Source organism: Hemitrygon akajei, chromosome 20 (assembly GCF_048418815.1).
Source record: "Hemitrygon akajei chromosome 20, sHemAka1.3, whole genome shotgun sequence".
NCBI lineage: Eukaryota > Metazoa > Chordata > Chondrichthyes > Myliobatiformes > Dasyatidae > Hemitrygon > Hemitrygon akajei.
In genome coordinates this window covers 32949635-32976436 of record NC_133143.1, presented here as the reverse complement: position 1 = coordinate 32976436, position 26802 = coordinate 32949635, and the positions used below count along the sequence as shown (strand labels likewise).

The window sequence follows — 26802 nt, the reverse complement described above, 5'->3', positions numbered from 1 at the left end:
GGTTGGTCTGCTTTCACCTGTCCCGTGGTTTCAAGCATCTTCTTACCGTGGTGGGCCATACCACCAGGAGGCCAGAGGTTGTCCCTCTAGCATCGATAATGGCTGCAGACGTGACTTGAGTGCTCATCAACATCTGGGTCCATCAGTTCAGCACCCCATCTGATATTTCTCCTGATCACAGTCCTCAATACACGTCAGACCTCTGGGCCATGATGGCCCAGAACCTCTGTATTAAATTGCGTCACAACGTGGGTTATCACAGCAGTCCAATGACCTGTGTGAATGGTTTCACTGTTCCTTAAAGGTTGTTCAAAGGGCCTCCCTGATGGACAAGTGTTGGCACAATCGTCTCCTGTGGATCCTGCTGCGGCTCCGAATGACTCAAAGAGAAGACCTGCAGTCCTCTGCAGAGGAGTTAGTGTATGTGTAGCCACTACAGGTTCTGGGTGATTTTATTCCTAATTCCACAACCACCTGGTGGCTGTTTTAGCAGCATTCTGCCCTCCTCAGTAAACTTAATTCCTTGAAACTTAATTCCTACCTCTTATCATTACAACACTTTTGGGTTCCAGTTAACCTATGTTCTACCTCATTTGTTTTTATCTGCCATGATGCACATTGACACCCCCTTAAGTCGGCTTGAAAATGGACTTAAATAATTATCACAAACATGTCACTTGTGGAACAAGAAGAGAAAACACACTGGAGCACTGTTATATTATGAACCAGAATACTTACCATGCCATCCCATGCTCACACTTTGGAAAGTCTGGCTGTACTTCTACTCCCTGAGTTTAGGCAGAGACTGAAGACTGCGGCATTAGTAGAAAGGACCAAGAATGTATGGACAAGGGAGGCAGAGGAGCACTTACAGGACTGAAAATTATTCATGAATTCTTCTTTGAGTCTGACTGAATGAGCTATGTGGACGAGTGTGTGCCTAAAAGAACATAATGTACGTACTCAAATGAAAAGCCATGGATGAACCAAGTGGTTCATAGTCTGCTGAGGGCTCGATCTGTGGCATTCAAGTCTGGTAATCCAGAACTATGCAAGAAGGCCAGGCTTGACTTATGGAGGGTTATCTCAAGAGCAAAAGAATAATTCCATTTGAGGTTAGAGGAAAATCAGATGCATATTAACTCTAGCAGGCCATTACTTCCTACAAAGCAAAACCTAACATCATGAATGGCAGTGATATTTCACTCCCAGATGAACTCAGTGCCTTTTATGATCACTTTGAAAGAGAGAATGAAACTACAGCTATGAAGATTCAGCCAATCCAGTGATCCTGTGATCCCTGTCTCAGAGGCCGATGTCAGAATGGCCTTCAAGAGAGTGAACCCTCACAAGGCAACTTGCCCCAATGGTGTACTTGGTGGGGCTCTGAAAACCTGTGCCAACCAACTGGTAGGTGTGTTCAAAGACATTTTCAATCACTCATTGCTGTGGTCAGAAGCTCCCACCTGCTTCAAAAGGGCAATAATCATATCAGTGCCCAAGGAGAGCAGGGTGAGCTGCCGTAATCACTAATGTCCAATAACACTGGCACAAACGATGATGAAGTGCTTTGAGAGGTTGATTATGGCTAGAATCAACTGCCTAAGCAAGGTCCTGACCAACTGCAATTTACCTGTCACCACAATAGGTCAACAGTGGAGGCGGTTTCATTGGCACTTCATGTCGTCTTGGATCACCTGGACAATATTAATACTTACATCCAGGATACCTTCAAAAGACAATGCCTCAAAATGGTGTCATCCATATATTAAAGACCTCTATCACCCAGGATAAGCCCTCTTCTCATTGCTACCATCAAGTAAGAGATGCAGGAGCCTGAATGCACACTCAGTGTTACAGGAACAGTTTCTTCTCCTCTGCCATTAGATTTCTGAATGGACATTCAATCCCTCAACACTACCTCACTATTTTGTTTGTCTCTTTTTCCACTATTGATTTAACTTAACTTTTTAAATATATACATTTATGTATTACAATATACTGCTGCCACATAGCAACAAATTTCATGACATTTGCCTGTGATATTAAACTTGATTCTGATTCTGAGCCCCCTTGCAATGCCCCATTCCACGTTTTGGAAGAGTGCAAAAAGACTCTTCTTGTAGATAGGGAGTGTAAGCCTGAATCTACAGTATTTCTGTAGATCATCTTGAACCAGCCTGCCGAGATCTAGATGGTTCCACTACCATACCCCCTGCATCACAACATGTCAGCCCACACCTAGATTAGCCAGAGGCCCCTACTGTTACTCCAACCGAGGCACCCAGAACCCAAGTTGTGGTGGCTCGTATGAGCTCCAGACAGACTCACAATGCCAGGTTTGGTGAAACCTGGAGGGACACTGTGTATAGTGGAATGTAATGATGCCACATCTTTCATATTAGAAACTGTTCTACATAATTCACAAACATTGTCATTGAGTTGGTGTGTTCACTTTAAAAGACTGTGTCTGAGGTAATAATGTCGGTGGTCGTAATTGGAGTTAAGAGTTGTGGCTTTTGTTAAGCATATTAAATGACTCTTGCATGTTTTATTTACAAAATCTTACACCCTGCCCTCCCCACCCCTGAATGTTGTCTTGCCAGGAAGCTGAAGCAACCCCCTACCTGCTGCTGTTCATCTCTGTGCAGCGAACCGGATGTGAAGCCTACCCTTACCAACGATGTGTCTTTCTGAGCCAGGAGCCTGGATCCTGGAAAATCGGGCAAACTCAGCAACAAATTTACAGTTCGGTGTGGAAGGGCTGCCTGTGAGAGTTGGTGTGAGGTTGGCTGAGAGACAGTGTGGCTGCTCAGTGCTAAGATGTGGGGCTTGGGGGTCCTGACCATCACTGTGAATGCAGGCCATTGCTGAAGACTGATAACATCTGCTCCATGTGGATTGAACTCCACATGGATTAAACTGCATCTGCCACTTTACTGCCCATATTTGTAACTGATCTATAACCTACTATATTTTTTGATAGTCTTTAACACTGCCTACAACTCCACCATTCACAAACTTGCCAATCCACCTGTCTAATTTTTCATTCCCCATCATTGACATATATCACAAGCAGAGGTCTCAGAATGGATCACTGTGGGACACCAGTGGTCACAAACCTCCATTCAGATTAACATCCTTCCACCGCTAATCTCTCTCTTCTATAGATGCTGTAATCTCTCCCATCACTTCCTATAGAATGTGATTGGAATTGCTGTTTCTTCCTCTTTTAATTATACTGCACTGCTTTCCCCAGCCCAGAAACATTTCGATCTTAACTTGCTTATCACAATAGAGCTACTTCCAGGCTGGGGAGAGTTACAATCAATGAATGGAGGAGACAGCGGCTTCCATCACATTCACCAGGAGGCGAAGAGTGAGATTGTAGTGTCCAGGTGATCTGTCAATGAGGATCCACACTCACTGCATTGGCCACAGTGTTGCCTGAGCCCTGAATTTCAGCGAGAGCACCGTCCACTCTAAACCACCCAATAACAGCCCTACAGGCAGCCTCTCCGCATTGTGCTGTGGGGCAACTCTTTACTGCAAGAACATCTGTGGGGGGATGAGTGGTTACAATATTCAGGTTTCCGACACAGTGAAGTTCAACAGCCTGCAGAATGGGTGCTCACATAGGGCTCCCAGTATAGCTGTGCATATCCTCAGTGGATGGAACAAGGGCATTAGCTGGGATGGGCAAGAACTCTGCAATAAATCAGTACTCTGACCAACATAAAACTGTTAGCAAGAAAATGAGATGCTTAGCTTGTGTAAAATTTGTTTGCTGGGGTATTGAGGGATAGTCTTTCTTTAAAATACAGTATTTAAACAATTAGAGCTCTTTTTTTTTCTTGGAATAACCTTGCAGGTGGTACTGCCATAACTTAGTTGGGCCTTCATTGTAACTCTGAGGAAATTAAGATGTTAGAACAGGAGTATGAGAAGCAGGAAATACTCCTGATATTTTGAAGAAAATGCTGGTACATAACCAGATTTTTTAATGCATTTTGTTACAGAAATGGGTGGGTGCCAGAATCAGAGTCAGATTTATTGTCGCTGACTTAAATTATGTGTAATTCATTGTTTTATGGTAGCAGTACAGTACAAAAACATAAAATTACTATAAATTGCAAACGTTAATCATTTCTTTATTATGTGCCAAGTCGGGTGGGAGGCAATTGTGGTCTTTCCGTGCACACACACACAAAATGTTGGAGGAACTCAGCAGGCCAGGCAGCATCTATGGAAAAGAGTACAGTTAATGTTTCCGGACGGACCCCTTCGGCAGGACTGGAGAAAAAAGATGAAGAGTCTGAACAAGAAGGTGGAGGGAGGGGAAGAAGAAACACAAGTTGATGGTGAAACTGAGAGCGGGATGGGGTGTGAAGTAAAAAGCTAGGAAGTTGATTGGTGAAAGAGATACAGGGCTGGAGAAGGGGCAGTCTGATAGGAGAGGACAGAAGCCATTGCAGAAAAGGGGGGAAGAGCACAGGGGGAGGTGATAGACGGGCAAGAAGATAAGGCTAGAAAGGGAAAAGGGGTTGGGAATGATGAGAGGCCATTGCCGAAAGTTTGAGAAATTGATGCTCATGCCATCAGGTTGGAGGCTACCCAGACAGAATATAAGGTGTTGTTCCTCCAACCTGAGTGTGGCCTCATCGCGACAATAGAGGCCATGGATACACATATTGGAATGGGAGTGGGAAGTGGAATTAAAATTGATGGCCACTGGGAAATCCCACATTTTTTGGCAGATGGAGTATAGGTGCTCAACGAAACGGATGCCCAATCTACAACGGATTTCACCGATATACAGCTGGTCACACCAGGAGCACTGTACACAGTATATGACCCCAACAGACTCTCAGGTGAAGTGTTGCCTCACTTGGAAGGACTGTTTGGGGTCCTGAATGGTAATGCGGGAGGAGGAGTAGGGGCAATTGTACCACTTGATCCACTTGCTGGGAAAAGTGCCAGGAGGGAGATCAGTGGGGAGGAACGAATGGACAGGAGAGTCGCACATGGAGCAATCCCTGCAGAAAGCAGGAAGTGGGAGGGGAGTATGATGGTGGGAGAGAAGGAAAGATCTGCTTGGTGATGGAATCCTACTCATTTTTTTTCTCTAGTCCTGCTGAAGGGTGTCGGCTAATACATCAGCTATACTGTTTTCCATAGGTACTGTATAGGCTGATGAGTTCCTCCAGCATTTTGTGTGTGTTACTTGGAATTCTGGCATCTGCAGATTTTCTCTTGTTTGTGATTGGAGTATTGTGAGCAGTTTTGGGCCCCTTATCGAAGAAAGGATGCGCTGACATTGGAGAAATTTCAAAGGAGGTTCACAAAAATGACTCTAGGAATGAAAGGCTTATCATATGAGAAGCGTTTGATGGCTCCAGGCCTGTAATCGCTGGAAAATTAGAAGGATGGGGGGGGGGGGGAAATCATAATCAAATGTTGAAAGGGTTATGTAGCATCCGTGCCCCCAATTTACTCCCGTTTGCCGAGGGTGAACCACCGTCGCTCCGCCAATAATGCAATACTTTGGTGTAAATATGGTGTAATGCCCCCCCCAGTACACACTTGCATCACAAATATCAGACGATACACCAAAGGCGAGTAAATAATTGCAACTTTATAGTTATTTCTTAGTGATGGGTTAGTAGAAACAGATAACCTAAAGGCACCAAATCAGTAAATCAATTTGTGCACATAATATTTTAATACATTGGAGCTCACACCTCTGGTTCCATCGATAATGACCTTCCGAGCCTTCGGCCACCGTCCGAACTGCCGACATCCAGTATCCGCCGCTCTGGAACCGCTGTCCACTCCTCACACGTCCGTCCTCCTCATTCGCCTCTCGAAAAAGACTGCAAACTGCCGCTCAGCTCACAGATGCAAGATAGCATAACAATTCTCCATTGGTTAGGTCCCCCTTATCTACAGTTATAACCCAAACATTCCAGGTTCAGAAACCCATTCCAGCATTAAGTAACATTACAGAGAAGCCATTTCATTATAACAATACAGAGAAGTTATTTTGTTAGCCCGAACAGTTAACACCACAGTTACTGGTTCTGAGAGCCCTACACTTAGATAAAGTGAATGAGGAGAGGATGTTTCATAGAGTGGGGTGTCTAGGACCAGTGGGCACAATATCAGATCAGAGGGACCTCCATTTAGAATAGAAATGAAGAGGAATTTTTTTCACAAGGGAGTGGTGAATCTGTGGATTTTTTTGCCACAGGTGGTTGTGGAAGCCAAGTCATAGAGTGTATTTAAGGCGTAGGTTGATAGATTGTTGATAAGTTATGGTGTGAAAGGTTACAGGGAGAAGGCAGGAGAATGGGATTGAGAGGAAAAGGGATCAGTCATGATCCAATGGCAGAGCAGACTCGATGAGCCACATGGTCTAATTCTCCTCCTGTGTCTTATGGCCTTATGGTCCAAGCTGTTTCAGAATCATTACATCTTTGGTGGTGGGGAGGGCATGCCCATGATAGAACTGGGTGAGCCTACAACTGTTCACAGCCTCTTGCAATGCTGTGCATTGGAGTCTCTATACCAGGCTGTGAGGCACCCAGTCAAAAGTCTCTCCAACATACGTAAGAGTTTTTGGAGACAAACCAAATCTCCTAATGCAATAGAGATTTATCTGTGATTGAGTTAACGTGTGGAGTCCAAGATCGATCCTCTAAGATGTTCTTGCCCTGGAACTTGAAGCTGCTCTCCCTTTCCACTGTTGAGCTTTCAGTGAGGACTGGTGTCTATTCCCCTGATTTCCCCACGACAATCAATTCCTTTGTCTTGCCAATGAGCTTGTTTTTGCGACATTCAAACTCCCAATCTATCCCACTCCTGAATGCCTCCTTGTTGCTATCTGAGACTTTATGAACAATAGTGATGACAATTGTGAATTTATAGCTAATGCTTTGAACTGTGCTTAGCCACACAGTCCTGAGTCTAGAGAAAGCAGAGCAGTGGACGAAGCATGTTTCCTTGAGGTGTACCTGCAATGATTGTCAGCAAGGAGGAGATGTGTTGCTGATAGCACTGACTGTGGTCTCCCAATGAGGAAATTAAGGATCCAGTTACAGGGGGAAGTACAGAACCCCAGGCATTGAGACTTGGTGATCTCTAATGAGGGAATGGTGGTGTTGAATGCCAAACGTTAATTGATAAATAGAAGTATGACATATGTTCTGTAGTTGTCTGGGTGCTCCAATGTAGAGTAGAGAGCCAGTGAGACTGTGTCTGCTGTGGAGCTGTTGAAGTGCAACAGGTACAGGCCCCTGCTCAGATAAGAGTTAGTTCCAGCCATACCTAACCTCGCAAAGCACTTCTCTACAGGGAGACAGTGGTTGAGGCATCTCACCCTGCTCTTCATTTCAGTCACTCAACTCAACGTTTGAGGAACGGCTTCTTCCCCTTCGCCATGGATTTCTGAATGGACAATGAATCCATGGACATTTACCTCAGTATTTTTTCCTCCATTTTGCACTGCTTACTTAATTTTCTTTAGTTTACTAATACTTGTTATTGCAATTTATAGTTTTTATTATTATGTATTGCAATGTACAGCTAATGCAAAACAACACATTTCATGACATCTGCAAGTGATATTAAACTTGATTTTGATTCTGGTTCTTGGACACCAGTGTGTTAGTTAACCTTTTGAAACTGGTGGAAATCTTAGATACATCGGTGAAAGGTTGAAGATCGATGAATTTGTCATTATCTTATTAACTTCTGGGTTTTTTTTCTGTCTTAATAGCTTGCACAATGTCCTCTTTTGCTGACATTGTTTTCCTAGTTGATGGATCCTGGAGTATAGGATCCCACAACTTTGAAAAAGTCCAAGATTTTCTCTCTACTTTGGTGAATGGATTTGATGTTGGAGAGGACAAAGTGCAGATTGGCCTCATTCAGATCAGTGGAAACCCTCGTACAGAGTTTATCCTGAATTCTTTTTATGACAAGAATGATATCCTGTGGAAGATACAGCAACTACAATTGAAGGGAGGTGGTTCAAGAACTGGGCTGGGCTTGAGGTTCATGCTGAAAAAACATTTTGTGGAGTCGGCAGGAAGTAGGGCTTCAATGGACGTGCCACAGGTGGCTATCATTATCACTGATGGGAAGTCTGAAGATAGCATTAGTTTGCCAGCAAAGGCTCTGAAGGATCAGGGGATCATTGTGTATGCCATTGGTATTCAAGATGCCAATGAGAGGGAACTGAAGCAGATTGCCAGTGAACCAGCTGTAAACTATGTGTACAATGTAGCTGACTTTGATGATCTGAGGGAAATCTCACAGGCTATCATCTGGTTTTTGTGTATGATGGTGCAAGAGGCGTCTCATGAAATATCCAACGTCCCACTGGCATCCCTAGGTATTGTATTTAGGAAGACATTAAGGTTGGGAATGCAAGATTCTAAGCTTTTTTTTAGTTTGGTGTTTTGGATTTTTTGAACAGATGCAATGTGCTTGACATTGCAATACCGTCAAAGTGTCAGATCTTCCTCAGTTCAAGAGCAATTACAGATAAAGAACAAATATTGGCATGACGAGTAATTTCCATATTGTGAACAAAGAAGTAGTTTAACTTTTTCAGAGTTTTTACTATTCAGGTAAATCTGTACAGAACTATGCAAGGCTGATAGCCCACAGGTGAAGGCTAACGCCTGGAAAACTGAGTAAGTTCTGACTCTTGACTATTTCTTTAAGCGCATTCCATTGGTTCTGATGTTACAAGAATGTGACTCAGCATGTAGCCCCGTTCTGTTTAATGGCTACAGAGACAAGGCAGAAACTGCAGATAAAGGATTTCCATTCTGCTATTCTCTATTAACTTGCTCTGGTATCAGCCCTATAATAATGCCTCTTGGAAGATGCAGATCACTTCTGAGTGTTAGCCATCCTGCTTGCAAAAACATTGGCAACTGTTGTTCCAGTGGCAGTACTTAAAGAATTTGCTACAGACCTGCATTCTACCCCAACAATCTCAGGAGTATTGTTCAGAATGATCATTCCAAAGCAGGTGGACAGAATAGGTGAGAATTGTTCAGCAACGGTTAGCGATTTATTACCATCTTGGCAAATCCACTCTCATAAGTGTAGTGTAAAACATGGCATGATGTGATCAGCGAGGTAATGAACATTTTACTATCTGAAAAGATAACTTGGATGGGAATCTTGGTTAGGCACACGGAACAACTCAGCTGGGAATCTTGATCAGCATGGACCACTTTCCCAACTAAATATCTGACCACTCTCTGGTCAAGAATTCACACTCCAACTTCAATACCAGGACATGTAACCACAACAAGGATTCAACACCAAACCCAAAAATTGGCTTAGTATGAATGTTAATAAAAATGGCTGCCAACAGCCTTTTTCTGGGTGGTCTGACCATTTGAAGAAATCCTGAGAATGAAGCTATGGGTAATTACCCTATGTATGATGGAGCTTCCTGTTCCAAAATAATTACTTACGGTTCTTCAGTCAGACAGGATAAAATGCTTTGATTTTGAAACAAGAAGAACTAAAAATAGGTATTGTGCTGCTTACTTACACAATATATTTGATGCCTCAGTAATTTTTTATTCCAATGTTACGTTTGATAATGTTTGATAATGTTTAGAGGTTTTTGGATACAAGACAAGACAGATTGGATCTCATGGTACCAATTTTATGCCCTTTATGTGGGATTAACTAAATCCTATTTCCATCATAACACAATTGCATCCAACTAGAGAACAATTATGTGCTTATGCCTTTTGATTTTCAAGAGACTGAAAGAGAGGTGAGTATGGGAGGGAGAGGGAGAGGGAGAGGGGGAGGGGGAGGGGGAGGGGGAGGGGAGGGAGAGAGAGAGAGAGAGAGAGAGAGAGAGAGAGAGAGAGAGAGAGAGAGAGAGAGAGAGAGAGAATCTTTGATGAACAAACAGGAAAAATGGCTGTCAGAAATTGCTGAAAACATAGAAACATAGAAACATATAAAATAGGTGCAGGAGTAGGCCATTCAGCCCTTCGAGCCTGCACCGCCATTCAGTATGATCATGGCTGATCATCCAACTCAGAACCCAGTACCTACTTTCTCTCCATATCCCCTGATCCCTTTAGCCACAAGGGCCATATCTAACTCCCTCTTAAATATAGCCAATGAACTGGCCTCAACTGTTTCCTGTGGCAGAGAATTCCACTGATTCACCACTCTCTGTGTGAAGAAGTTTCTCCTCATCTCAGTCCTAAAAGGCTTCCCCTTTATCCTTAAACTGTGACTCCTCATTCTGGACTTCCCCAACATCAGGAACAATCTTCCTGCATCTAGCCGGTCCTGTACCTTTAGAATTTTATATGTTTCAATAAGATCTCCCCTCAATTTTCTAAATTCCAGCGAGTATAAGCCCAGTTGATCCAGTCTTTCTTCATATGAAAGTCCTGCCATCCCAGGAATCAATCTGGTGAACCTTCTATGTACTCCCTCTATGGCAAGAATGTCTTTCCTCAAATTAGGGGACCAAAACTGCACACAATACTCCAGGCGTGGTCTCACCAAGGCCTTGTACAACTGCAGTAGAACCTCCCTGCTCCTGTACTTGAATCCTCTTGCTATGAATGCCAAAATAATGCTAACATACCATTTGCCTTTTTCACTGCCTGCTGTACCTGCATGCCCACTTTCAATGACTGGTGTACAATGACACCCAGGTCTCATTGCACCTCCCCTTTTTCTAATCAGCCACCATTCAGATAATAATCTGTTTTCCTGTTCTTGCCACCAAAGTGGATAACCTCACATTTGTCCACATTAAATTGCATCTGCCATGAATTTGCCCACTCACCTAACCTATCCAAGTCATCCTGCATCCTCTTAGCATCCTCCTCACAGCTAACACTGCCACTGATTAGAATGTGAGATTGTGCATAGTAAAATGGATCACATGTTTTTTTAAAATACAAAGACTATATCTTTTAATAGCTTAAATATTAACCATACAACACCTTATGACTCTAAGGCATTTAGAGTCATATAGGGGAGTGTGAGGCATTAAGGGATGTTGGTGGTTCTGTTGTCTACTTCCATTTTGCAAAAGCTACTTTAACAAAGAATATTATTTTCATGTGCTCAGCTTGCAGGGATGCCACAGTTGCTGACATTGTCCTTGTGATAGATGGTTCTTCAAGCATAAAGGATGAGAACTTTGTAAACATGAAGATATTTCTGAGTAAATTTGTTCGTGGACTGGATATTGCAAGCAACAAAGTGAGGATTGGGTTGGCTCAGTACAGCACAGATCCAAAGACTGAGTTTCTTCTCAATAAGTATTTGTCAAAAGAGAACATATTGGACCATATACAAGATTTGTCACAAAAGAGGGGTAGGACAAATGTGACAAAAGTTCTGGAATTCCTGGACAGAGAACATTTTGTTATGTCAGCAGGGAGCAGAATCGAAGAAGGTGTGAAACAAATTGCCATTCTGATCACCGATGGAGGATCTATTACTGAGGCAGCCAAGGCAGCTGAACAGCTGAGAAGCAGAAATATCACAATTTTTGTCATTGGAGTTAATGTCCAACCAGCAAAGGCACTCAGACTTTTATCCAGTAAACCATTTAATAAGTATGTCTACAACATTGCAAGTTTTGACAAATTGTCTGAATCAGTATTTTCAAACAGAGTTTTGGAGTCGGTGTGCAGGGTAGTTGTAGACTATATCCAAGGTTGGTTCAATTGAAATACAGTCATGAAATTACACAAAACAAAAAATAATTCCTTTGTCTGAGTACATCTGGGACGGCTATTATCCCATTCTATCTATCTATCCCATAAGTATCTCTATGATCCATTTCTCAGCACTGATCACTTAGACTTTCCTCCTCTTATCTTCTTATTGTGGTGTTTTCTAAGCTGAGCACACTGAGTCCAGCTTCACCCATACTCACCATTGCCAATGTATTTTATACTTTCATGTCTTTAGTTTTGATAGCTTGACCTGTATCCTTCAGTACTTGTTTCCTTCTATATCCTCAATGCTCATCTTCTTTATTAGACCAATCTATCCTACCCTTGGCTCCATCTCATTGTATATTCTAGTGATGATATTTTCTTCGGTTGAGTGTTCACTGATACTTTCCTCATAGTCCCATGGTCATCAGAGCTACTTTTGGTAATTGATGAGCCCCATCCTAAAGTCTTTAATTCTCTTTCATTCCAGCACCTTTTGCAATCCTTTTTCTATCTCTTACATTGATAAACATTTCAAAAACACTGCTCATGTAATGCAACACTCCTCAAATGAACAGTTTCATGTTTATCCACATGGTTGAAATATTCAAATATATTCTTTGGGATTTTAGTATGCTGTCTTCCTTAGCTATTCACCTCCATCTTCCTATCATCTCCACAATTCTATTATCCAGTCTCCATCAGCAGTCAATTACCCCGACTATTGAATTTATTCTCTTCTCCCTGCGTACCTTCACTTCCACTGGTTCAATCAGTTCCACTATTCTTCCATTCGATCACATTCACCATCCTTCCTTTCAATCTCATTCACCATCCCTCCTTTTGATCACGTCCAGAACCCCTCCTTTCGATCACGTCCAGCACCCCTCCTTTCAATCTTGACCACAATCCTTCCTTTTGATCACGTCCAGCACCCTTCCTCTTGATCACGTCCAGCACCCCTCCTTTCGATCTCGTCCAGCACCCCTCCTTTTGATCACGTCCAGCACCCCTCCTTTCGATCTCGACCACAATCCTTCCTTTCAATCTCGTCCAGCACCCCTCCTTTCGATCTCTACCACAATCCTTCCTTTCAATCTCGTCCAGCACCCCTCCTTTCGATCTCGACCACAATCCTTCCTTTCAATCTCGACCACAATCCTTCCTTTCAATCTCGTCCAGCACCCCTCCTTTCGATCTCGACCACAATCCTTCCTTTCAATCTCGACCACAATCCTTCCTTTCAATCTCGTCCAGCACCCCTCCTTTCGATCTCGACCACAATCCTTCCTTACAATCTCGTCCAGCACCCCTCCTTTCGATCTCGACCACAATCCTTCCTTTCAATCTCGTCCAGCAACCCTCCTTTCGATCTCGACCACAATCCTTCCTTTCAATCTCGTCCAGCACCCCTCCTTTCGATCTCGACCACAATCCTTCCTTTCAATCTCGTCCAGCACCCCTCCTTTCGATCTCGACCACAATCCTTCCTTTCAATCTCGTCCAGCACCCCTCCTTTCGATCTCTACCACAATCCTTCCTTTCAATCTCGTCCAGCACCCCTCCTTTCGATCTCGACCACAATCCTTCCTTTCAATCTCGACCACAATCCTTCCTTTCAATCTCGTCCAGCACCCCTCCTTTCGATCTCGACCACAATCCTTCCTTTCAATCTCGTCCAGCACCCCTCCTTTCGATCTCGACCACAATCCTTCCTTTCGATCACGTCCAGCACCCCTCCTTTCGATCACGTCCAGCACCCCTCCTTTCGATCTTGACCACAATCCTTCCTTTTGATCACGTCCAGCACCCCTCCTTTCGATCACGTCCAGCACCCCTCCTTTTGATCTCGACCAGCACCCCTCCTTTCGATCTCGACCACAATCCTTCCTTTCGATCACATTCACCATCGCTCCATTCAAACATTTCACTATCCCTCCATTCAATCACATTCACTATCCTTCCTTTCAATCAATCATATCAATATCCTTCCATTCGATCATATCACTATCCCTCCATTTGGTCTCATCCATTATCCCTCCATTCCATCGCATCCACATCTCCTCCATTCGATTGCATCCACATTTCTTCCATTCAGTCGCATCCACTATCCCTCCTTTCAATCACATCTACTACCCCTCCATTTGATCACATTCTCTATCCCTCCATTTAATCACTTCTATTATTCCATCAGTTTTTTTTTCACCTCTATTCTCCACTCTGCTTTCTATGGCCTTTCCTTACTCTGGTCCTTCCTACATACAGCAATGAAGTTCGCATTTTTGCCATGATGTATTACCAGGGGAACTATTTTGATGGTTGGGATTTCACAGTTCTCTAGATTTGCTCTTTGAACTAATCTATCATTTTATTTCCTTTACAGCCTATGCTGTGGATTATGCTGATGTCGTTTTTCTAGTTGATAGTTCTCTGAAGATGGGGTCTGCAGGATTTCAACGGATCCAAAAAGCCATTTTGAATGTTGTTTCTCAACTTGAGATTGGGGCAGACAAGTTCCAAGTTGGTCTTGCTCAGTACAGTACTAGTTTCTATACAGAATTCTTACTGAGTGCCTTCCAAACAAATGCTCAAGTGACACGTTACATAAAGAATCCCAGTAATTTTGTATATCAGGGACGACTTGAGCCAGCAATGGGCAATGCCATTGATGTTCTGAACAAGGGTTTCTTCAGAGTGTCTGCTGGAAGTCGACGAGCTCAAGGAGTTCCTCAGATTGCTATAATATTTACTTCGGCACCTTCACTGGATGATGTCACTGCAGCTGCCAGGGAGATAAGAAAACAAGGGGTGAAGGCTATTGCCGTTGGTGTGAAGAATGCTAACCAGACTGAGCTGGAGAAAATAGCCCCTCCTGAATTTATTTTCCAGAGTGATGATTTTGGAGTATTTGCTCAGTTACCAAGCAAAATATACAATGCAATCAAGCTGATAATAAAACAGGAATATCTATACAAAATATATGAAAGATCAGCAGGTATTGTTGGTTTCTTTTGGCATTCATCAAGTTCAAATTTAATTGTTATTGAACAAACATATGAATACACAGTGCCTATTAAAAGTATTCACCCCCTTTGAATGTTTTCATGTTCTTTTGTTTTACAACATTGAATCACAGTGGATTTAGTTTGGCTTTTTTGACACTGATTAACAGAAAACGATTATTTCATGTCAAAGTGAAAACAGATCTCTACAAGATGATCTAAATTAATTACAAATATAAAGCACAAAATAATTGATTGCTTAAGTATTCACCACCCCCCCCCCTTTAATATGACACAGCAAATCATCACTGGTACAGCAAATTGGTTTTAGAGATCACTTAATTAGTTAAATGGAGATCCAGTTTTTGAAACCTGTGTGCATTCAAGATGTTCCAAATGACTGCAGTAAAAATACACCTGTATCTGGAAGGTCCATCTGCTGGTGATTCAGTATCCTGGCAAAAACTACAGCATGAAGGCGAAAGAACACGCCAAGCAACTCCACAAAAAAGTTATTGAAAAGCACAAGTCAGGAGATTTACAAGTCACTGAATACCCATTGGAGTCTAGTTTAAATCAATCATGAAGAAATGGAAAGAATATGGCACAGCTGTAAATCTGCTCAGAGCAGGCCATCATCAAAAACTGAGTGACTGTGCAAGAAGGGGACTCATGAGAGAGGCCATCAAGAGACCTATGACAACTTTGGAGAAGTTCCAAGCTTCACTGGCTGATGTTAGAGAGACTGTGCATACAACAGTTGCTCAGATGCTTCACCAGTCACAGCTCTGTGGGAAAGTGGCAAAGAGAAAGTCACTGTTGAAAAAGAATTCTCATGAAATCTTGGCTAGAGTTTGCCAGAAGGCATGTGGGAGACTGATGTCAGCTGGAAGAAGATTCTGTGGTATGATGAACCCAAAATTGAGCTTTCTGGCCACCAGACTGAACACTGTTTGATGTAAGCCAAACAACACACTTCATCAAAAACACTAACCCTACAAAGAAGCATGGTAATGGCTGTATCATACTCTGGGGATGCTTCACTGCAGCAGGTCCTGGAATGTTTGTGTAGATAGAGGGTAAACTGAATGCAGCAAAATACAGGGAAATCCTGGCGGAAAACCGCTTGCAGTCTGCAAGAGAACTGCGACTTGAGAGAAGATTTGTTTTCCAGCAAGACAATAACCCTTGGCATAAAGAAATAGCTACAGAAGAATGGCTTAAAAAAGAACAAAGTTAATGTCCTAGAATGGACCATTCAGAGCCCAGACCTCAATCCAACTAAGAATTTGTTGTTGGACTTGAAAGTTCTGTTTATTCACAATCCCCATGCAATCTGACAGAGCTTGAGCAGTTTTGTAAAGAGGAATTGGGAAAAGTTGCAGTGTCCAGATGTGCAAAGCTGATAGAGACCTGTCCACACAGACTCCAGGTTGTAATTGCTGCCCAAGGTGCATCTATTAAATACTGACATGAAGGGGGTGAATACTTATGAAATCAATCATTTTGTGTTTTATATTGGTAAATAATTCTGATCACACTGTAGAGATCTGATTTGACTTTGACTGGAAAGGGTCTTTTCTTCTGTTGATCAGTGTCAAAAAATCCAAATTAAATCCACTGTGAAACATAGAACATAGAAAGGCTACAGAACAATACAAGCCCTTCGGCCCACAAAGCTGTGCTGAACATGTCCTTACTTTAGAAATTACCTAGGGTTACCAATAGCCCTGTATTTTTCTGAGCTCCATGTAGCGATGTGATTCAATGTTGTAAAACAATAAAACATGAAAACATCCATGGGGTGGGGTGGGGTGGTGAATACCTTCTATAGGTACAGTAGCTGAACAAAACAGTGTTCCTCCATGGTTAGATACAAAACAAAGTATGTACAGTCAGACGCACATATAATGCAGATATTTACAATAACATAAACAGATGCAGTCGCTAAAGTATATTTATTTATTGAGATGCGGTGCGGAACAGCCTCTTCTGGCCCTCTGAGTGATGTTGGCCAGCAACCCCCGATTTAATCCTAGCCCCAACCTGTACATCTTTGCACTGTGGGAGTAAATCAGATCACCTGGAGGAAACGTACACTATCACGGGAAGAACATAGAGACTCCTTACAGTCAGTGGTAGGATTTTAGCCTGGGTACTGTAAAACATTGTGCTACGTAACCATGCCCAAGCCCTAAGTATCATGGCTTGAAGACTGATGATGCATGGGATGTTGTGCTGGTGTCATGTTTCTGCAAGAACAAGCACGTAGCAGCTTCTCATTTCGCACTCTATATCCACCCTATATACAGGTTGAGTCTGTGGTAAAGATGGCAAATGTAATGTGGCATTATTTCCAGGGGAGTAGAATATAAAAGCTAGGAGATAATGCGGAGCCTTTATAAGGCACTAGTCAGGCCGTACTTGTGTTGCCAACAGTTTTGTGCCCCATATCTCAGAAAAGCTGTGTTGGCGTTGGAGAGAGTCCAGAGGACGTGCATAAAGATGATTCTAGGAATGAAGGGTTTAGCACATGAGGAGTGTTTGGCAGCTTTGTGCCTGTACTCATTAGGATTTAGAAGGATGCAGGGGATCTCATGGGAGCTTACTGAACGTTGAAAGGACTAGATAGGGTGGATGTGGAGAGAATGTTTCCTATGGTGGGGGTATCCAGAACTTGAGGGCACAGCCTCAAAATTGAGGGTGACCTTTTAGAACAGAGGTATGGTGGAATATTTTTGAGCTGGAGATTAGTGAATCTGTGGAATGCTCTGCCACAGACTGTGGTGGAGGCCAAGTCTGTGTGTATATTTAAGACGGAAGTTGATCATTTCCTGATCGGTCAAAGCATCTAAAGATTATGTTGAGAAGGCAGGTGCATGGCATTGACAGGGATCTGGGATCAGCATGATAGAATAGTGCAGTAGACTCAATGGGCTGAATGGCCCTATTCTGCTCCTAATGGTCCTTTGGTCTTCAGGTCTCCCCGGGTGTGTTTATCCCGTCCTGGCACAAATATTTTTAAACATTACTTTGTCAAGAGCTGATTATAAAGGTGTCTTCACTCTAACTGTCTGGTATTAATGGGAAATGAAAATGGTGATCTGTTGCTTCCCTTTCTTGTTGTAAAGATAATCAGATAGCTTCTGCATATTCACCTTAAATTTACCTCAATATTTTGCCTCTTGTTGAAATGTATGTACTTTTTCCTGGGGCTTAAAACTTCGTGCCTGCTTCCTATTCCTATAGTTATAGATTTAGGAAGTTAAAGGTTGCCATTTATGGATTGTTCTGAATAAGTTTTGTGAAGTCCTACTTTAAGATGTACAGGCTGAGTTCCTGATAGGTTGGCGATGAGCACCAGTGTGCATCTGTGAATTGCAGCAACATTTGCCTCATTGGATGGGTTCCAAGATGCACGATGAGAAGTCCAGGCTCCTTCGGGTAGCATGTTCAATGTTAAATAGAGTTCATTCTACCAATTGAGCCTGGTCTTCCAGTCAGTTATATCATGAAATGAACCACATTAACCTTTACACATCTGAAATCATTACTTAACATAAAGCTGTCAATCAATGTGTTCCCATTGTCAGTATCAACAGCTTTGAGTAGAAAATGCACTTTAGATGTCTATCATTTTTAGGAAGAATATTTCTGGATATTACATCATTGACCTAACATGCTGCTGGCTGCTTGTTCAGTTCCTCAAATAAAAAATAGCTCCACTTTGTCAACTCTTCTTGCGTTATTCGACAATATCCAGTGTTCACTTGAAAAGAAGAATGATACAGTATATCAACCATCCTTGTTTTAGTATTTTCTCCTTCCCTATCAAGTTATCCAGGTCAAGATGGTTAGTTCTTTGAGGGTGTTGGTATAGGATAATTCATGATTGCCACAAACTGCTAGTCAGCTTGTCAGGTTTGTAGCTTCTGCACTTTCTAACAGAGGTCAACTACTCTGTTGAGTATCATAGAATCAGAGAGAGGTTACAAGTTAGCAGAACACAGCTTCTAAACTTTGCAAAGCTGTCTTTGACCCAAAATGCTAACCTTGTTTTTCTTCCCACATATGCAGCCTGTTCTTATTTTTGACTGACAGAATTCACAATTTTAAAAAACTTAAAAAAAATATGACTAAAGGAGAAAGACAAAGTATATAATGTTTCAGACTCGCAAAGAGCGAATTTCACCAGGAGACATTACAGTGAGTCAGAATCTGAACAGAACATGAAGAATAAAAAGGCAGAAAAAAGGAAATTATAGGCCAGTTAGCCTGACTTCAGGGACTGGAAAGACATCAACTATTAAGGATGAGATTTTCTGGTATTTGGAGGCACATGATAAAATAGGCCAAAGTCAGCATGGTTTTCTGCAGGGGAAATCTTAGCTGACCAATCTGCTGGAATTCTTTGATCTAATTCTTTGGCTTTATAAGACATTGGTCCGACTGCACTTGGAATATTGTTAGTAGTTTTGGGTCCCTTATCCGAGAAAAGATGTGCTGGCATTGGAAAGGATCCAGAGGGGGTTCACTAGAATTATCTCGGGTATGAAAGGATTAACATAGGAGGAATATTTGATAGCTCTGGTTCTGCACTCGTTGAAGTTTAGAAAAATGAGGAGGGATCTCATTACAGCCCATCAAATATTGAAAGGTGTGGATAAAGTGGAGAGGATGTTTTCTACAGTGGGGCAGTCTAGGATCAGAGGGCACAGCCTTAGAACTGAGGGACTTCCATTTAGAGCAGAAATGAGGAAACATTTCTTTAGTAAATCTATGGAATTCATTGCCACAAATGGCTGTGCTGGCCAAGTCATTGTGTGTATTTAAGGTGAAGATTGATAGCTATTTGATTAATGAGGGTGTGAAAAGTTACAGGGAGAAAGCAGGAAAATAGGGTTGAGAGGGATAATAGATCAACCATGATGGAATGCTTCAGCAGACTCGATGGGCCAAATGGCCTATTTCTGCTCTTATAGTATGTCTTATGGTATGATGACATTAAAGTGAAAATTTTTGATACTAATGAAGAAAATCCCTTATTTTGAAATGATTGTATGAAAGATAATCTTCATTAAATTTAATTAAGGACAAAACAGAAAGAAGGTTCTACACTTACACTTTGTAGTTTAGTATATTGCTGATATTATGCTGTGCTAAACTTGTGTTTTGATGATGAATTGGAGCTTTCAGATATTAAACAGAGGTAATTCAGACAATTGAACTTTGTCTTCGCTTCATTTATATCTTGTCTGAACTGTACCACATTGCCTGTTGACACAACATGAACTCATAGCCTCCAAAACCATTACTTAACACAAAGCTATCAATCAATGTTCTCAATGTTATTTGACCTAGCATCAACAGTTTTGTGAAGAAAGAACATTTTAGATTTCCAATACTTATTCTTTGAAGAACTGCTTTGTGACATCATCTGTAAAAATATTCCCATTTGTTCCACTCCCTTGTTCAAGGGAAAGGTTTCCACTGTCGCAACAAATAACTTAGTCATTTTAAGTGTTAATTGGAATATTCATCAGAAGTTGAAGTAATGCTAGCATAAACAATGCAACCAGTTCTCATCATTTTATCTTTTATTTGAATGACAAAACTAGAATGAATAAAGGTTTACTTACAATGCTGCTACAGCTTAGAGCCAGTTAAGTGCTTTTCAAAGTTTGGTTGCTCCTGTGAAAATCAAAAGCCAATTTGTTCATAGCAAATTTCTCACAACAAAATGAGATAATGAGCAGATAAACTGTAATAACAAATTTGCTTGAGAGATAAATATTGATCAGAGAGCCACAGAGAACTCCCCTTCACTTTAATGAAGTCACCACCAAAGCAATGTCAGTGACAAATTGCTGTTAATTTACTTCTGCACATGTTTAATCATTCTTGACCTGAACAATGTTTTGTTTCCTCACAGCATGCACGACTGCTTCAATTGCTGATGTCGTCTTCTTGGTAGACACATCTGACAACATTGGAGTCACCAACTTTCAGCTAATCCGTGGTTTTCTACAAGGCCTAATCAATACACTGGATGTGACAGCTGACCGTGTCCGTGTTGGTTTGGCTCAGTACAGTGTCTTACCAAAAGAAGAGTTTAAACTAACAACCTATCACACCAAGAGTGACATCTTGGATCATGTAAGATCAATGCCCTATAGAGGGGGAAGAGGAAGAAAGACCAGCGCTGCCCTTCACTTTGTAAGGGAAAATTATTTTACGACACAGGCTGGCAGTCGTGTCAGGAAAGGGATCCCCCAAATTTTGTTTTTGATCACTGGTGGTGAATTCCAGACTGAGGATGCGGACAGTGCAATCTCACTGCGTCGTAATGGTGTTAATATTTTTGCCTTGGGCATTGGGAATGTCACCGAAAACGAGCTGGAGAAAATTGCTTCATATCCACCAAAACAATATGTTTTAAGATTAGAGGATTTCCTCATGCTGTCACCTGCCGCAGACATCTTGCAGAATAGGATTTGCATAGAGGTTATCTCTCAAACCTCAGGGACAGCTGTCGAAGAGGACATCATTAAAGAAGGTTTGAAGAAGATGTTGTAAATTTTCTATGAATTTTGTGCCATAACCAGTCTGATAATTATTGTTATTGATTGCACATTCGATCTAACATAAAACTTATTCAAGGGTAGAGTTCAGTTTTTAATTGTTCAATATATCTTTTAATCCCTTCTGTCTAATTATTATTGTTTAGTTTTAACAAAATGTTCAAGTATTTTAAATTCTCTAGTTTGCAATGGTCCTAGTTATTGGAGTTTGATTTAACCCTTTATGCCTTAGTTTAAAAACTGTATATCCTATATAAATTTAATATTAATCACTCCACATTTTGAAGTATCATTCTTGTAGTGCCTGTCAAAATTTTTATAGGAAATGTAGTACATTGGAAGAGTTGCAAGGCAGGAAATGTAGAAGCTAAGTTATGCAAAGAGTACTGTCACAAGCACGACTATGATAATGCCTGGGTAACCTATATTTTTAAGATGACATTGATTGGAACATCAGAAAAAAATTCCTAAGTAGTACCATGAGACCTTCTTATCCATCTAATGGAGGCGAGCGAGACTTCATGTAATATTTCATCAGAAAAACAACACAAAACAAGCAGAGTAATCCTCCCTGAATATTGCATGTTGTCAGTCTAAGTTTATATGGAATAGTCCTTTAACTGCCAGTCTGGTAGTGATTGTAAGTAACTGACAATTCAATTAAAGTCCCGAATAGGAGGGAGGGAGGGAGAGAGGGAGATAAATATTATAGTTTCACTATTATCCCTGCCAATATGTGAACTCTGACTTATTAATATGATTGAAAATTAATTGCCATTGAATTAGCCTGGTTAGCTACCGAGTTATAAGGACAATTTGAGATGGATGCTAAATGCTGAGCTTGCCAGATTTATCTGCATCTCATAAATGAATAGATAGAAACTTGGATTAAAGGGTAATGAATTCTTCATAGCCTGATCCATTCTGCTAATACTACTTTATGTTGGATCCAAGAGAAGGGAGGAATCACCAATAAGATCTTGCCTTTCAACCCTGGACACAGTGTTCTCAACTGACAGATGAAAAGGTCAGATGTACTAGCCCTTGACCAATGAAGAGGAACTCACTGTTATTATCTCTCAAACTGTCAGCTAAAAGTGTGCATTGTTCCTCTGATTTTGTTCAGTATGCAGTGAGGTATGTTAGTTTGTAATTGCTCTTACTTGTGTCAGTCAGTGCTAGGTTTTTAATATTTATTTGTACCCCACATCAGAAAAGTAATTATGCAACACCTAGTTAATATTTGGAAAGAAATGGTCTAGCAAGGTGGATTGAAATTCAATGGTTGCCTTCAAAATGTAAACTGACAAATCTGAAGAAAAAAGATGAAAATACCTGGGTAAAGTACATAGTTGTGCATTTAAGTATAATGCTTGAGTGGCCAACTGCTATTCATTGCAGAGCTAATATATTTACCAACTGATACTCAATATCGGATGTTCAATGCCATTGTCTCTGTAAGCATCCCAACTTTGGTGTGTGTTCTTATTGTTCTTCAGTACCTAAAGCAATTCTTCTTTTTCAGCCTGTACTAAAACTGAAGAAGCTGATATTTACTTTCTGGTTGATGGGTCGTCCAGCATTTCACCAGAGAGCTTCATAGAAGTAAAAAAATTCCTGATCACGGTTATTAAAGCTTTTACTATTGGTGCAAATCAGGTTCGCATTGGGGTTGTCCAGTATTCAAAGGATCCACAAACTGAATTTACAGTCACTGAATATACCAATAAAACTAGTTTGGAGGAAGCAGTTAAAAGAATTTCTCAAATTAGGAAAACAACTTGGACAGGCCGTGCATTAAGTTACATGAAAGGTCTCTTCAGCGAAGCAAAGGAAAGCCGTAAACATGAAGTGCACCAGGTCCTGATCACTCTCACCGATGGAAAGGCAGATGATAAAGTAGAAGAACCCACAAGAGATCTGGAACAGCAGGGAATAATCTGTTATGCAGTAGGAGTAGGGAATACAAGTAATGAAGAACTTAAACAGGTTGCAGGAGGAACTGAAGAAAGAGTTTACTATGTCACTAACTTTGATGCATTGAAGGAGATAAAGAATAACATTGTGCGGGCAATCTGTTCACAGGAAGGTAAGCATTGGATTCGAAAACACTTCTAAATGGTGACTGAGAATTCTTCTGTTAGCTTTATTGTTCCCTGGTAACTCTGTTATGTTTACTATGAGAAATAGAACAAGTTATGGCTGTAAAATTGCATAAGAGGGCCCAATGAACAATAGTATTTGTAAAGAAAGAGGAGGATTTATAATTGACTATTGATCCTTACTAAGGATAAAACTGAGTACTGAGTTCTGGCCCTGACATTCCTCTTTCTGCATCAATCTGGATCATTACTTTTACTAAATAGCTGATAATCTTCTTCTGTTTTTCCATTTATACAGTACATTACTAAAGAACATAAAAGTCAGAGTAACAATAAGGTTGTTGGGATCCGAGAAAATATTTGGTGTTGAGCAATTATATTAAGTGGATAGGTAGAGCGAAGTATATCAAACAATTCACCTATTTGCCTAATCGAAAACCTTTGGTCTGTGGTTCCCATTTTCAGCTCATCAGCCACCTCCAAACCCATAGAATAAGGGTGGAAAGCAATGGCCCCTGGCACTGCTGATGTATTAAGGATGACACATTGCAAAATCATTCACTTCAAGCTCAGGTTTTGCAAACTGTTAATAGAAGAAAAAAGACTATGATTCTCAATTTCTGTCCCACTACAAGTTTGCTCGTCATACGGCTGGATCTGGTCTAGTCATATGCATAGAGATAGTTTGAAATGATTTGCAATAATTGCATTATGATTGTACAGTGCACTTGCTAGGATGGGAGAACATGAACAAAGAACAAGATTCTCAGAATAACAATGGCTTTTCTCTCACAGCCTGCAGCAAGATGGGGAAGAGTGACATCATTTTCCTAATCGATGGATCAGGAAGCATAAGTCCCACTGATTTTCAGAAAATGAAAGAGTTTATGCATAGCTTTGTGAACAGGACCACTATTGGTCCAGAGAATGTGCACATGGGTCTAATACAATATGCTGAAGACTCCCGTCTAGAGTTTAATCTTGGTAGATATTCATCTCAAGATGATATACGCAAGGCAATTACTGCAGTGCGGCAAATAGGAGGAGGGACTATGACTGGCTCTGCCCTGAGCTTTACAGAGGAGTACTTTGCCCAGTCTAAAGGTGGTCGGCCTGGAATCCCACAATATCTCATAGTAATCACTGATGGAGAGGCACAGGATGAGGTCCTGGGCCCAGCAACATCCATCAGGAATGAAGAAATCATAGTGTTTGCCGTGGGTGTATCGAAAGCCAACGTAAGTCAGCTTCTGGAAATTGGAGGATCTCAAGATAAAGTTCATTATGTTGAAGACTTCACTCAACTTGAAGATCTGGACCAAAAAATATACTGGGAAATCTGCAGTCACGTTGACAGTAAGAACATTGAATTATTCTTATGGAATGACAAAGAAAAGATAAATTTTAAAATAATCCTTCTTTAATTAGAGGAAGATTAACTAGCTTGTTAATTTGTGGCCAAAACTCAAAACATTTGGCATGATTTGATCATAAAATAGATGTAAAGCAGGTGCTCCCAAACTTTTTTATGCCCTGAACCAATATCAATAAAGCAAGTGGTCCATGGAACGCATGTTGGGAACCCCTGATGTAAAGGAGTTGTTAATTGTCAGGGACTTAAATAGACACTGTTGGAAATGTATTTGGAGTAATTCTATAGTGGATAACTCTGTGAGTTGGGGAAGATCCTTTGCGCTTTGATTTCTATCACCCTCAGCTGTCTGATGCTATTGAACGCTGAATGCTTATAATATTGCCCATAGTTCCAACCATGTGGGTCAAACCAAGGGACACCTTTTATTTGTACAGTCCCTTTCTCAAGTGACCTGGCACTAAGTTCCAATTGCAAGTTTTCTGGCATCCTAACAGTTTCAGAATATGGGTATTCCACATGAGGTAAATGTCTTTTTCCTTCTCTCCTGCAGCCTGTCTGAGAACAGATGAAGCAGACATTGTTTTTGTAATTGATGGATCCATTAACACAGAGCCAGATGAGTTCAAGCAGATGAAAATTTTCATGTTAAATATGGTGAACAATTCAGTTGTTTCTTCCAGCAATGTGCAGTTTGGTGCCATTCTGTACAGTGATGCACCTAATATCCAATTCCAGCTGAGTCAATCTATGAGCAAAACAGAGATCAGCGAAGCCATAAACAAAATGAACTTAGCAGCAGAAGCTGTCGATATTACACCTGATCTTAAGCTGGCAAAAGAGCTTTTAGCAAATGGAAGCCGAAGCCTAAAAGGAGACTCACAGTTCATCACAGTGATGACTAACAGGAAAGGCATAGATTCTTTGCAACGATCATTAGAGGCAGACATTGGACAGAGTGAAGCGACTGTCATCACCGTGAGTCCATCCAGTGGCAAAGAAGAAGTGCTGGTGGGAATACTAGATGTTGATAAAAAACGTTTCAATATGCAAAGATTTGACAACATGGTTGATGTAATTAAAAATACATCTCAGTTGATTTGTAGTAAAACTAATCCAGGTAATGTGTATATATGTACCTTTGAGTTGAACAAAAACAGTGTGTGACTAGTTATAATGTAGTTACTAACCTGGGAGTGCCCTGCATTTTATATTGACATTGCTGTTGGAGGATGGGGAGCTGAGGGATGGATGTGGGGTGGTGATGTTAGCCCAATACCATCTTGGTTACCTTTGAGTCAGAAGTGAAGTTTATAAATTTACCTCATGTAAACAGATCTTTTTACTTAAAATGGAGTTGTCTGTTCACAGTCCTCATAATGACCATGCATATTAATTAGGAAGGTAAGTAAATTATAAAGTTTTGATTCATGTGGTCTAGGAGGCCTTAAAACATGCAGATATAAACCATTGTGATATGATTAGATGAAGTTCTTTTTTAGAGGATTGGAGGGTTATGGATGCTGTTGCATTATACAAGAAAGGGAGTAGAGATAGCCCAAGAAATTATAGACCTGTGAGTCTTACTTCAGTGGTTGGTAAGTTGATGGAGAAGATCCTGAGACAGGATTTATGAACATTTGGAGAGGCATAATATGATTAAGAATAGTCAGCATGGCTTTGTCAAAGGCAGGTTGTGCCTTACAAGCCTGATTGAATTTTTTGACGATGTGACTAAACACATTGATGAAGGAAGAGCAGTAGGTGTAGTGTATATGGATTTCAGCAAGGCATTTGATAAGGTACCCCATGCAAGGCTTATTGAGAAAATAAGGAGGCATGGGGTCCAAGGGGACATTGCTTTGTGGATCCAGAACTGGCTTGCCCACAGAAGGCAAAGAGTGGCTGTAGATGGGTCATATTCTGCATGGTGGTCAGTCACCAGTGGGGTGCCTCAGGAAGGTGTTCTGGGACCCTTACTCTTCATGATATTTATAAGTGACCTGGATG

At 41.2% G+C, this 26802-nt stretch overlaps 1 protein-coding gene across 1 annotated transcript in view; it reads left to right on the top strand.

The window, feature by feature from the left end:
- Positions 1–26802, top strand: part of LOC140713932 (collagen alpha-6(VI) chain-like) — a 133571-nt gene that overhangs the window by 12209 nt on the left and 94560 nt on the right. The window contains exons 3-8 of the mRNA XM_073024629.1: positions 11138–11731; positions 14119–14730; positions 20670–21293; positions 22844–23407; positions 24216–24776; positions 25346–25912. Coding sequence (XP_072880730.1) covers positions 11138–11731; positions 14119–14730; positions 20670–21293; positions 22844–23407; positions 24216–24776; positions 25346–25912 — 3522 coding nt within the window. The remainder of the gene's footprint in view (positions 1–11137; positions 11732–14118; positions 14731–20669; positions 21294–22843; positions 23408–24215; positions 24777–25345; positions 25913–26802) is intronic.